Genomic DNA, 14035 nt, shown 5'->3' with positions numbered 1-14035 from the left:
CTCTCTCTAGATCTGTGCTGTTTCTCTGATGTACTTGGTCTGAGCCGACTCCTGACGTGACCGCGTCTCCCCAGAATCAGCCCCACGTTTGCGGACGCCTACTCCAACATGGGCAACACTTTGAAGGAGATGCAGGATGTCCAGGGGGCCCTGCAGTGCTACACCCGCGCCATCCAGATCAACCCCGCCTTCGCCGACGCACACAGCAACCTGGCCTCCATACACAAGGTAAGACCCGGTCATGGAAGTCAGTAAGTAGCCTTGAGAACCAATGGTTCTCGAGCCTAGTGGCCCATGGAGTAGGAGCCTATCTCCTGATAACTTCAAGGCAGCTTCATGTACAAGTAAACCCCCTGAACATGATGCTAGTATGTCACAGGGACCTGGTTATGTGATGGGCGTTATACAGACGGAGGTGTCACAGGTGATTCTGTTCTCTTTTCTGAGCCTAACCTCTCTTCTTCCTGGTTCCTCTTCCCTCAGGACTCTGGCAACATCCCAGAAGCCATTGCGTCTTACCGTACAGCCCTGAAGCTTAAGCCTGACTTCCCTGATGCCTACTGTAACCTGGCCCACTGTCTGCAGGTAGAACCCTAACCCAAATTACACACTGGCATCCACTTAGGATGGATTACACTAATGCGTATAAAAGCATACATTTTTTTACCTTTTGCGCCTAGCAATTACACTATCCCGGGAAAAACGACCTGGAATCCGGAGGCCTTGGAATACGCCCAGAGCTGCGTTATTTGGGATAGGAATTAGGGATGGGCACGAGTTGTTGACGTCAGTACTCGAGTAACCATGGCGAGTAATTGTTTCACTATGAAAAAAAAAAAGCTTCGTTATTCATGCACCTGCGCACTGTGTTTTTGGCTACCTGCGTGAGGCTACTCACATCAGTCGCAACATGTCTGCTGCTCGTAAAAGTACAGTCTGGAAATACTTATGGAAACTTGCTTATCATAAGCAAACCAGCTCAAAGCAAACCAGCTCAAAGCAAACCAGCTCAACCACATGCGGTTAAAGCACAACGAAACAATGAATAAGACGACTGGACAACAACCCCGAATCACATCATTTGCTAGCCCGGCTAGCTCACGACGATGCGACGCCAAACGAACGGAAAAGATAAGTTAAAGAACACAGTATGTCCGCTGTGACGTTTGTTCTTTAATAAATGCAATTGGATTGAATGGCTTAAATTGTTGGTTGTTTATTCATATGCAAATTCTCTATAACGAAATACGTCGGGATAATTTCTAAACAGTCGGGCACGTTTACTTAATCGGGCACATAGCCTACTGACCCTAACCCTACTGTAGGCCTACATCCATGGCCACGGACCTCCCAGATTTATTTTTACGGTAGGCTACAGAACAGCGAGTACTCGAGTACTCGTTCATTATGAATATAGAGTACTCGAGTATTACAATAACTGAAAATGCCCATCCCTAATTGGAATCTGGAGCTGGTGTGCCTGAAACGCCTGTGTAATCGCGGATTGGTTCGCCGTTCGAATACATAGCCATGGCTTAAGCTCTGCAGGGATGCCCTCTTCACTACATGGCTAAAATGTTAGACAGAAGGCCATGTGAGACCATTAGGGACTAGGGGAGGGCATCAGTAGTGGTCTCACGATTCTTGGGGTTTTGGGCCAATTCGATTTTCGATTAGATTATGATAGAATTTTCAATGATGCTTCCACCATTTGACTGCAGTAACCCATTAAATATAGTAATCCCTTAAACATAGTAACCCATTAAACACAGTAACCCTTTAAACATAGTAACCCATTAAATACAGGGGGTCCCGTAATGGTAGGAGAAACACTGAAATACATCCCAAACACAAGTATTGTGAAAACAGAATAAAATCCTAAAGTTAATGTATGCTTTATTTTTTTATGAAATTCGAAATTTGTGAATCGATTAATAATGGTTGAGAATAGCGATTCTTACACCAATAGAATTTTTCCCCCACCCCTATCGGCTCCGTAGAAGAGTGTGAGTGTGTTGTCTTGTCTTTCCAGATCGTGTGCGACTGGACAGACTATGACGAGCGCATGAAGAAGCTGGTGAGCATCGTGGCCGACCAGCTGGACAAGAACCGCCTGCCCTCGGTGCACCCCCACCACAGCATGCTGTACCCGCTGTCACACGGCTTCCGCAAGGCCATCGCAGAGCGCCACGGGAACCTCTGTCTGGACAAGGTACTGGCCCTCGCCACAGCAAGCACAGCCAGAGAACCACCTCTCACCCAAGTACAGCCAGAGAACCACCTCTAACCCAAGTACAGCCAGAGAACCACTTCTAACCCAAGCACAGCTAGAGAACCACCTCTAACCCAAGCACAGAGTTCACCTCCAGCTAGAGAACCACCTCTAACCCAAGCACAGAGTTCACCTCCAGCTAGAGAACCACCTCTAACCCAAGCACAGAGTTCACCTCCAGCTAGAGAACCACCTCTAACCCAAGCACAGAGTTCACCTCCAGCTAGAGAACCACCTCTAACCCAAGTACAGCTAGAGAACCACCTCTAACCCAAGTACAGCCAGAGAACCACCTCTAACCCAAGTACAGCTAGAGAACCACCTCTAACCCAAGCACAGCCAGAGAACCACCTCTAGCCCAAGTACAGCCAGAGAACCACCTCTAGCCCAAGTACAGCCAGAGAACCACCTCTAATCCAAGTACAGCTAGAGAACCACCTCTAACCCAAGTACAGCCAGAGAACCACCTCTAACCCAAGTACAGCTAGAGAACCACCTCTAACCCAAGTACATCCAGAGAACCACCTCTAACCCAAGTACAGAGTTCACCTCCAGCTAGAGAACCACCTCTAACCCAAGACGGTATTCACCTACTCTTAACTGGTTCAACTTCTCTTAACTGGTTGGCCTCCTCCTAACTGGCTCTCATGAAAGCAAGTACGGCATTCACCTCTAACTGGTTAGTGATGGAGGTGATCGTTGGGGGTCAGGGGTTAGAGAAGCTGACATGTGTATGTCTGTCTGGAACAGGTACAGTATTGTCCTGGTTTCATTGACTTCATGGATGGATGGATGGATAGGTGGAGGGTCGGAGGGATGGATGGATGGAGTGCCCAGCGGTCCATCCTGCTGCCTGTGTTATATTATGTTGTCTGACCCCTTCCCTTGGGTGTTCTACAGATCAACGCTCTCCACAAGCCGGCCTTCGAGCACCCCAAGGACCTGAAGGCCAGCGGGGGCCGCCTGAGGGTGGGCTACGTCAGCTCCGACTTCGGGAACCACCCCACCTCCCACCTGATGCAGTCCATCCCCGGCATGCACAACTCTGAGAAGTTTGAGGTGCGCTGGCCCATGTGGCCTCTCTCCTAACCGTCATGGGGAGTGGCAGAGTTGACTTTGGGTGAGGGATGGGGTGAGGGTTTGGCTTCAGGGTGAGTGATGGGGTGAGGGTTTGGCTTCAGGGTGAGTGATGGGGTGAGGGTTTGGCTTCAGGGTGAGTGATGGGGTGAGGGTTTGGCTTCAGGGTGAGTGATGGGGTGAGGGTTTGGCTTCAGGGTGAGGGATGAGGTGAGGGTTTGGCTTCAGGGTGAGTGATGAGGTGAGGGTTTGGCTTCAGGGTGAGTGATGGGGTGAGGGTTTGGCTTCAGGGTGAGTGATGAGGTGAGGGTTTGGCTTCAGGGTGAGTGATGAGGTGAGGGTTTGGCTTCAGGGTGAGTGATGGGGTGAGGGTTTGGCTTCAGGGTGAGTGATGGGGTGAGGGTTTGGCTTCAGGGTGAGTGATGGGGTGAGGGTTTGGCTTCAGGGTGAGTGATGGGGTGAGGGTTTGGCTTCAGGGTGAGGGTGCGGGATAGGGTGATGTCAGCGGCCTGTAGTTGTAGAATATGGGTGTTTAGAAAGCACTCTGGGATGAGTCCCTGGAGACAGACTGACGGAGAGACTGACTGACTGACTGACTGACTGACTGACTGACTGACTGACTGACTGACAGACACATAACGAGAGAAAAAGCGAGAGAGAGAGCGTTCTGCAGGCGTCATTATGATGGAGCCGCTGAATGGTTCCACTCCTCCATCTGACCCCCCTGTGTTCCCCAGGTGTTCTGCTACGCCCTGAGTCCAGATGACAGCACCAACTTCAGGGTCAAGGTGGTCGCCGAGGCACATCACTTCACTGACCTGTCCCAGGTCAGTACCAGCCCTGCTGGAGGTCATGAAGGTCGAAGATGACCACCACCTCTGTCCATCCATGTCGTTTACTCAACTCTCCTTTTCCATCTCCCCTCCTCCCTTCCTCCTCCTCCTCCTCCTCCCTCAGATCCCCTGCAATGGGAAGGCGGCGGACCGTATCCACCAGGACGGGGTCCATATCCTGGTCAATATGAACGGCTACACTAAAGGAGCCCGCAACGAGCTGTTCGCCCTGCGGCCCGCGCCCATCCAGGTAGGACCCTGACCCTCCATCCAGGTAGGACCCTAACCCTAACCCTCCATCCAGGTAGGACCCTGACCCTAACCCTCCATCCAGGTAGAACCCTGACCCTAACCCTCCATCCAGGTAGGACCCTGACCCTAACCCTCCATCCAGGTAGGACCCTGACCCTAACCCTCCATCCAGGTAGGACCCTGACCCTAACCCTCCATCCAGGTAGGACCCTGACCCTAACCCTCCATCCAGGTAGGACCCTGACCCTCCATCCAGGTAGAACCCTGACCCTAACCCTCCATCCAGGTAGGACCCTGACCCTAACCCTCCATCCAGGTAGAACCCTGACCCTAACCCTCCATCCAGGTAGGACCCTGACCCTAACCCTCCATCCAGGTAGGACCCTGACCCTAACCCTCCATCCAGGTAGGACCCTGACCCTAACCCTCCATCCAGGTAGAACCCTGACCCTAACCCTCCATCCAGGTAGGACCCTGACCCTAACCCTCCATCCAGGTAGGACCCTGACCCTAACCCTCCATCCAGGTAGGACCCTGACCCTAACCCTCCATCCAGGTAGGACCCTGACCCTAACCCTCCATCCAGGTAGAACCCTGACCCTAACCCTCCATCCAGGTAGAACCCCTTTGAGACAGCACTCACTATCCTGCTCGGTCTGTTCACTCATGCATCTCCTTTCTACACAAGTGACTAAGAACATAATCTAGTGGTAAAGGCAAAGTGAATACTTTTGAAGTAAAGAATCGCAAACTAAAAATACAATAGGTGCTTAAGAGGGAGGATCGTTGTAGTACTTCTTGAAGAGGTGAGTTTTGAGCCTGCGGTGAAAGATGGGCAGCAACTCTACTGTCCTGATGTCAGTGGGCAGTTCATTCCACCACTGCGGGGCCAGGACAGAGAATAGCCGGTATAGAAGCGCTGGGAGGGGAGGATAGAACTAGATACATTACAACACCATGGCGTTCCTCTGTGACAGTCGGTATCTGAGATGTTTTCCCTCTCCTTGTCCAGTGCATGTGGCTGGGCTACCCGGGGACCAGCGGAGCTCCCTTCATGGACTACATCGTGTCGGACAAGGAGACGTCGCCCATCGAGGTGGCAGAGCAGTACTCTGAGAAGCTGGCGTACATGCCCAATACCTTCTTCATAGGAGACCATGCCAACATGTTCCCGCACCTCAAGGTAGGCAGGGCCTGGGGCAGATGGATCAAGTACCATGGCGTTATAGATGCATAGACCAAGTACCATGGAGTTATAGATACATAGACCAAGTACCATGGTGTTATAGATACATAGACCAAGTACCATGGCGTTATAGATGCATAGACCAAGTACCATGGTGTTATAGATACATAGACCAAGTACCATGGATTTATAGATACACAGACCAAGTACCATGGATTTATAGATGCATAGACCAAGTACCGTGGAGTTATAGATACATAGACCAAGTACCGTGGAGTTATAGATACATAGACCAAGTACCATGGAGTTATAGATACATAGACCAAGTACGCTCAGCCTATACTTATTTTTCTGTTGCTCAGCTTTACCCAACATTAGTGTTCTATTGTCCAATAGAAATAGAAACCCAACAGAACTAGAACTGTCCAATAGAAATACAACCCAATAGAAATAGCTAGCTAGCTTGCAAACAGTAACCAAACCAAGCTAAGCTATCATTCAGACGGGAGTTTCCAAAACATGTCTGCTATGTTCTGGGAGGGAGACAGTCATAATTACCGATTGCTCCAACAGGTATCAAGACTAGCAGGTAAGTGATAAGCAAGCTGGAGTGATGGCAGATGTACAGAGACAGGCCAGCTGGAGGCACAGACCTGTAGTTTGAGTTGGACCTCCGTACTCTGCAGGGTGATCATATCTGTCCTTGCCTTCTCCAGAAAAAAGCAGTGATCGACTTCAAGTCGAACGGCCACATCTTTGACAACCGCATCGTGCTCAACGGCATCGACCTGAAGGCCTTCCTGGACAGCCTGCCTGACGTCAAAGTGGTCAAGGTGAGTGAGACTGGAGGAGTCTGGGTAATTGGAGTTAGGAGAGCAGGAAGTGTTGGCTTCCGACCTCAGGGGGACTTTACAATAAATTATTTGATTGATGATTTTACAATAAACGTGCAAACATGCAAGCATATCACTCTGTCTCTGTTTACCTCGCTTTCTGTCATCCCACCCCTCCTCCGCCTCCTCTCCAGATGAAATGTGACAGTCAGGAGACGGCAGACACCAACGGCGCCCTGTCCATGCCAGTCATCCCCATGAACACGGCGGCCGAGGCCATTATCAACATGATCAACCAGGGGCAGATCCAGGTCACCATCAACGGCTTCACCGTCAGCAACGGACTGGCCACCACTCAGGTACAGACCACATTAACACGGCTTCACTAACCCACTTAACCCTCACATACGGACTGGCCACCACTCAGGTACAGACCACATTAACACGGCTTCACTAACCCACTTAACACTCACATACGGACTGGCCACCACTCAGGTACAGACCACATTAACACGGCTTCACTAACCCACTTAACCCTCACATACGGACTGGCCACCACTCAGGTACAGACCACATTAACACAGCTTCAGTAAACTTTTTCCATTTACATATTAGTCATATAGTCTTTAGGTTACTGGCCCAATGCTAAGCTGCCTGCTGCCCCATCAACTCACCTCTTATCACTCACTCACTCTCTCTCTCTCTCTCTCTCACACACACACAATCCCACAGGCATGGCTCACTCAAATACACACACGGAAAATGGACTGCACTTATACGTATAGAGCCTTTCCCCGAAGCGCTTTACAGTGGCCTCTCATACACCCATTCACACACCAATGACGGCAGCTGCCATGCAAGGTGCTAGCCTGCTCATTGGGAGCAATTTGGGGTTCAGTGTCTTGCTCAAGGACACTTTGACATGTGGACAGGAGGAGCCCGGAATTGAACCGCCAACCCTGCTGCTACTGCACAACCCGCTCTACCTCCTGAACCACAGCCGCCCCGACACATGGCTCCTAACGTGAGGCTTGCTGTTGTCGAGAGAGAGAGAGAGAATAATTAATCCCCTTGGGGAAATTGTATGTATCTAATAGCTCACGGCACAGCACACCATAGAACAACACAACAATACACAGCACAACAAGAGACAGACGGCAAAACACAACAGGCCACTTGGTACGGCGCAGACGCAGAGACCTTAGTCCCTTAGTCCCAGGCAGCAGCTCTCTGACATGTCCGCTGTGTTTCCAGGTGTTCACTGTGGAGGAGGTAGTAGTGTCTGGGGCAGTGGCCTTGCAGGTATGCAGCTCCATGCTATGATCACCAGCACTGGCTGTGGGAGATGGGATAGCAAACTGGTCTCCACCTCAGAGTTGGCTCTAGGTCAGCACATGGACACAATTAGGTAGCTCGCTGTCTGGGGAACTAGCTAGCAAGCGTTCAGTATAGTTGAGACTTCCTTTAATGACTTTGAAAAGCTTCCTCAGGGGACTGGGATTAACAGCACAGCGAGAGGTAGACATCTCTACTATCACAGAGAAGTAGATATCTACTATCACAGAGAAGTAGCCATCTCTACTATCACAGAGAAGTAGCCATCTCTACTATCACAGATAAGTAGATATCTCTACTATCACAGAGAGGTAGATATCTACTATCACAGAGAAGTAGATATCTACTATCACAGAGAAGTATATATCTACTATCACAGAGAAGTAGATATCTACTATCACAGATAAGTAGCCATCTCTACTATCACAGAGAGGTAGACATCTCTACTATCACAGAGAAGTAGCCATCTCTACTATCACAGAGAGGTAGACATCTCTACTATCACAGAGAGGTAGCCATCTCTACTATCACAGAGAGGTAGCCATCTCTACTATCACAGAGAGGTAGCCATCTCTACTATCACAGAGAAGTAGATATCTACTATCACAGAGAGGTAGCCATCTCTACTATCACAGAGAGGTAGCCATCTCTACTATCACAGAGAGGTAGATATCTACTATCACAGAGAGGTAGCCATCTCTACTATCACAGAGAGGTAGATATCTACTATCACAGAGAGGTAGCCATCTCTACTATCACAGAGAAGTAGCCATCTCTACTATCACAGAGAGGTAGATATCTACTATCACAGAGAGGTAGCCATCTCTACTATCACAGAGAGGTAGATATCTACTATCACAGAGAAGTAGCCATCTCTACTATCACAGAGAGGTAGCCATCTCTACTATCACAGAGAAGTAGCCATCTCTACTATCACAGAGAAGTAGCCATCTCTACTATCACAGAGAGGTAGACATCTCTACTATCACAGAGGGGTAGACATCTCTACTATCACAGAGAAGTAGATATCTACTATCACAGAGAGGTAGCCATCTCTACTATCACAGAGAGGTAGCCATCTCTACTATCACAGAGAGGTAGATATCTACTATCACAGAGAGGTAGCCTTCTCTACTATCACAGAGGGGTAGACATCTCTACTATCACAGAGAAGTAGATATCTACTATCACAGAGAAGTAGCCATCTCTACTATCACAGAGAAGTAGCCATCTCTACTATCACAGAGGGGTAGACATCTCTACTATCACAGAGAAGTAGATATCTACTATCACAGAGAAGTAGCCATCTCTACTATCACAGAGAGGTAGCCATCTCTACTATCACAGAGAGGTAGCCATCTCTACTATCACAGAGAGGTAGCCATCTCTACTATCACAGAGAGGTAGCCATCTCTACTATCACAGAGAGGTAGCCATCTCTACTATCACAGAGAAGTAGACATCTCTACTATCACAGAGAGGTAGATATCTCTACTATCACAGAGAGGTAGCCTTCTCTACTATCACAGAGAAGTAGCCATCTCTACTATCACAGAGAGGTAGCCATCTCTACTATCACAGAGAGGTAGCCATCTCTACTATCACAGAGAGGTAGCCATCTCTACTATCACAGAGAGGTAGCCATCTCTACTATCACAGAGAGGTAGCCATCTCTACTATCACAGAGAAGTAGACATCTCTACTATCACAGAGAGGTAGATATCTCTACTATCACAGAGAGGTAGCCTTTCTTTACTATCACAGAGAAGTAGCCATCTCTACTATCACAGAGAGGTAGATATCTACTATCACAGAGAAGTAGCCATCTCTACTATCACAGAGAGGTAGCCTTCTCTACTATAACAGATAAGTAGATATCTCTACTATCACAGAGGGGTAGACATCTCTACTATCACAGATAAGTAGATATCTACTATAACAGATAAGTAGATATCTCTACTATCACAGAGGGGTAGACATCTCTACTATCACAGAGAGGTAGCCATCTCTACTATCACAGAGAGGTAGACATCTCTACTATCACAGAGAGGTAGACATCTCTACTATCACAGAGAGGTAGCCATCTCTACTATCACAGAGGGGTAGCCATCTCTACTATCACAGAGAGGTAGCCATCTCTACTATCACAGAGAGGTAGATATATCTACTATCACAGAGAGGTAGACATCTCTACTATCACAGAGAGGTAGCCATCTCTACTATCACAGAGAGGTAGCCATCTCTACTATCACAGAGAGGTAGCCATCTCTACTATCACAGAGAGGTAGACATCTCTACTATCACAGAGAGGTAGCCATCTCTACTATCACAGAGAGGTAGCCATCTCTACTATCACAGAGAAGTAGATATCTCTACTATCACAGAGAGGTAGCCATCTCTACTATCACAGAGGTAGCCATCTCTACTATCACAGAGAGGTAGCCATATCTACTATCACAGAGAGGTAGACATCTCTACTATCACAGAGAAGTAGATATCTCTACTATCACAGAGAGGTAGCCATCTCTACTATCACAGAGAAGTAGATATCTACTATCACAGAGAGGTAGATATCTACTATCACAGAGAGGTAGCCATCTCTACTATCACAGAGAGGTAGATATCTCTACTATCACAGAGAAGTAGATATCTCTACTATCACAGAGAGGTAGCCATCTCTACTATCACAGAGAAGTAGCCATCTCTACTATCACAGAGAGGTAGCCATCTCTACTATCACAGAGAGGTAGCCATCTCTACTATCACAGAGAAGTAGATATCTCTACTATCACAGAGAGGTAGCCATCTCTACTATCACAGAGAAGTAGCCATCTCTACTATCACCGAGAAGTAGATATCTCTACTATCACAGAGAGGTAGCCATCTCTACTATCACAGAGAGGTAGCCATCTCTACTATCACAGAGAAGTAGCCATCTCTACTATCACAGAGAAGTAGATATCTCTACTATCACAGAGAAGTAGATATCTACTATCACAGAGAGGTAGCCATCTCTACTATCACAGAGAGGTAGCCATCTCTACTATCACAGAGAAGTAGATATCTACTATCACAGAGAGGTAGATATCTACTATCACAGAGAGGTAGCCATCTCTACTATCACAGAGAGGTAGCCATCTCTACTATCACAGAGAAGTAGATATCTCTACTATCACAGAGAGGTAGCCATCTCTACTATCACAGAGAAGTAGCCATCTCTACTATCACAGAGAGGTAGCCATCTCTACTATCACAGAGAGGTAGCCATCTCTACTATCACAGAGAAGTAGATATCTCTACTATCACAGAGAAGTAGATATCTCTACTATCACAGAGAGGTAGCCATCTCTACTATCACAGAGAAGTAGATATCTCTACTATCACAGAGAAGTAGATATCTCTACTATCACAGAGAGGTAGCCATCTCTACTATCACAGAGAGGTAGCCATCTCTACTATCACAGAGAGGTAGCCATCTCTACTATCACAGAGAGGTAGATATCTACTATCACAGAGAGGTAGCCATCTCTACTATCACAGAGAAGTAGCCATCTCTACTATCACAGAGAAGTAGATATCTCTACTATCACAGAGAAGTAGATATCTACTATCACAGAGAAGTAGATATCTCTACTATCACAGAGAGGTAGCCATCTCTACTATCACAGAGAGGTAGCCATCTCTACTATCACAGAGAGGTAGCCTTCTCTACAGTCACTCTCCTCCTCCATCTTTGACCGACTCCATCTTGTTTGTCGTCCTTCTTAGATCAACAACAAAGCTGCCACGGGAGAGGAGGTTCCTCGCACCATCGTCGTGACGACCCGGTCTCAGTACGGCCTCCCAGAGGATTCCATCGTGTACTGCAACTTCAACCAGCTCTACAAGATAGACCCTCCCACCCTGCAGATGTGGGCCAATGTAATCAGCCAGTTAACCTATACATTTACCAATCAACCAATCACAGCCAAGCATGATTTTGTTGCTTACCTGTTCCCTCCCTGTCTGCGCTATACAGCTATATGTATAATACTGTCTCTGTCCCTGTCTTAAGTGCTATTCAGCTATAAGTATGACACTGTCTCCCTGTCTAAAGTGCTGTACAGCTGTGTGTATAACCCTGTCTCTCCCTGCCTGTCTAAAGCAGTGTGTATAACCCTGTCTAAAGCAGTGTGTATAACCCTGTCTAAAGCGGTGTGTATAACCCTGTCTAAAGCGGTGTGTATAACCCTGTCTAAAGCAGTGTGTATAACCCTGTCTAAAGCAGTGTGTATAACCCTGTCTAAAGCGGTGTGTATTACCCTGTCTAAAGCGGTGTGTATAACCCTGTCTAAAGCGGTGTGTATAACCCTGTCTAAAGCGGTGTGTATAACCCTGTCTAAAGCGGTGTGTATAACCCTGTCTAAAGCAGTGTGTATAACCCTGTCTAAAGCGGTGTGTATTACCCTGTCTAAAGCGGTGTGTATAACCCTGTCTAAAGCAGTGTGTATAACCCTGTCTAAAGCGGTGTGTATAACCCTGTCTAAAGCAGTGTGTATAACCCTGTCTCTCCCTGGTCAGATCCTGAAGCGCGTGCCCAACAGCGTGCTGTGGCTGCTGCGTTTCCCGGCGGTGGGGGAGCCCAACATCCAGCAGTACGCCCTGAACATGGGCCTGCCCGCCGCCCGCATCATCTTCTCGCCCGTGGCGCCCAAGGAAGAGCATGTGAGGCGGGGCCAACTGGCGGACGTGTGTCTGGACACGCCCCTCTGCAACGGACACACCACCGGCATGGACGTGCTCTGGGCCGGCACACCCATGGTCACCATGCCCGGTGAGGAGGAGCGTGTATGTGTGTGCGTGTGTGCGCGTGCGTGTGTGTGTGAGAGAGTGCTGTGTGTGGCACGCCCATCGTCACCATGCCCGGTGAGGAGGAGGAGTGTGTGTGTGCGTGCGTGTGCGTGCGTGTGTGTGTGAGTGCTGTGTGTGGCACGCCCATCGTCACCATGCCACCATGAGGAGTGTGTGTGTGTGTGTGTGTGTGTGTGTGCGTGCAAGAGAAAGATGTATTTTGTCCCTGTTGTTCCGTCCTGAGCTGCATAATAACCCATGTGTGTAAGACAGGTCGGTCTTTAAATGACCAGTCCTTCTGTACAGGAGAGACCCTGGCCTCCCGCGTGGCCGCGTCCCAGCTCACCTGCCTGGGCTGTCCCGAGCTCATCGCCCCCAGCCGCCAGGACTACGAGGACGTGGCCGTCAAGCTGGGCTCAGACATGGAATAGTAAGACTGATCACCTCCCCTCTCTCTCTCCGCTCCTCTGCACTCATCACCTCCCCTCTCTCTCTCTCCTCCTCTGCACTCATCACCTCCCCTCTCTCTCTCCGCTCCTCTGCACTCATCACCTCCCCTCTCTCTCTCCGCTCCTCTGCACTGATCACCTCCCCTCTCTCTCTCCTCCTCTGTACTGATCACCTCCCCTCTCTCTCTCCTCCTCTGTACTGATCACCTCCCCTCTCTCTCTCCTCCTCTGCACTGATCACCTCCCCTCTCTCTCTCCTCCTCTGCACTGATCACCTCCCCTCTCTCTCCTCCTCTGCACTGATCACCTCCCCTCTCTCTCTCCTCCTCTGCACTGATCACCTCCCCTCTCTCTCCTCCTCTGCACTGATCACCTCCCCTCTCTCTCTCCTCCTCTGTACTGATCACCTCCCCTCTCTCTCTCCTCCTCTGCACTGATCACCTCCCCTCTCTCTCTCCTCCTCTGCACTGATCACCTCCCCTCTCTCTCCTCCTCTGCACTGATCACCTCCCCTCTCTCTCTCCTCCTCTGCACTGATCACCTCCCCTCTGTCTCTCCTCCTCTGCACTGATCACCTCCCCTCTCTCTCTCCTCCTCTGTACTGATCACCTCCCCTCTCTCTCTCCTCCTCTGCACTGATCACCTCCCCTCTCTCTCTCCTCCTCTGCACTGATCACCTCCCCTCTCTCTCTCCTCCTCTGCACTGATCACCTCCCTCTCTCTCTCCGCTCCTCTGCATTGATCACCTCCCCTCTCTCTCTCCTCCTCTGCACTGATCACCTCCCCTCTCTCTCTCCTCCTCTGCACTGATCAGCTCCCCTCTCTCTCTCTCTCCTCCTCTGTACTGATCACCTCCCCTCTCTCGCTCCTCCTCTGCACTGATCACCTCCCCTCTCTCTCTCCTCGTCTGGTTTAAATCCATTGAATTCTTTGTATTCATTTTCAAATGGAAAGGCTACATTCTAATA

General features: G+C 49.2%; 1 protein-coding gene across 8 annotated transcripts in view; it reads left to right on the top strand.

Moving 5' to 3' along the window:
- The window catches only part of LOC311318057 (UDP-N-acetylglucosamine--peptide N-acetylglucosaminyltransferase 110 kDa subunit), a 31653-nt gene that overhangs the window by 15348 nt on the left and 2270 nt on the right, over positions 1-14035 (top strand). For 5 of the 8 annotated variants that reach the window (XM_084449251.1, XM_084449249.1, XM_084449248.1 and 2 more), the window contains 12 exons: positions 75-228; positions 484-585; positions 2033-2212; positions 3173-3331; positions 4087-4176; positions 4307-4432; positions 5447-5617; positions 6337-6453; positions 6648-6812; positions 11557-11709; positions 12349-12601; positions 12892-13048. In XM_084449251.1, coding sequence (XP_084305377.1) covers positions 75-228; positions 484-585; positions 2033-2212; positions 3173-3331; positions 4087-4176; positions 4307-4432; positions 5447-5617; positions 6337-6453; positions 6648-6812; positions 11557-11709; positions 12349-12601; positions 12892-13048 — 1827 coding nt within the window. The remainder of the gene's footprint in view (positions 1-74; positions 229-483; positions 586-2032; positions 2213-3172; positions 3332-4086; positions 4177-4306; positions 4433-5446; positions 5618-6336; positions 6454-6647; positions 6813-11556; positions 11710-12348; positions 12602-12891; positions 13049-14035) is intronic. The other 3 variants (XM_084449253.1, XM_084449252.1, XM_084449250.1) reach the window with 1 other exon arrangement.

This window comes from Borostomias antarcticus, assembly GCF_949987555.1.
Source record: "Borostomias antarcticus genome assembly, chromosome: 14".
In the NCBI taxonomy this organism is placed as follows: domain Eukaryota; kingdom Metazoa; phylum Chordata; class Actinopteri; order Stomiiformes; family Stomiidae; genus Borostomias; species Borostomias antarcticus.
The sequence above is the reverse complement of the archived record's forward strand: the minus strand, read 5'-3'. Positions and strand labels throughout refer to the sequence as shown.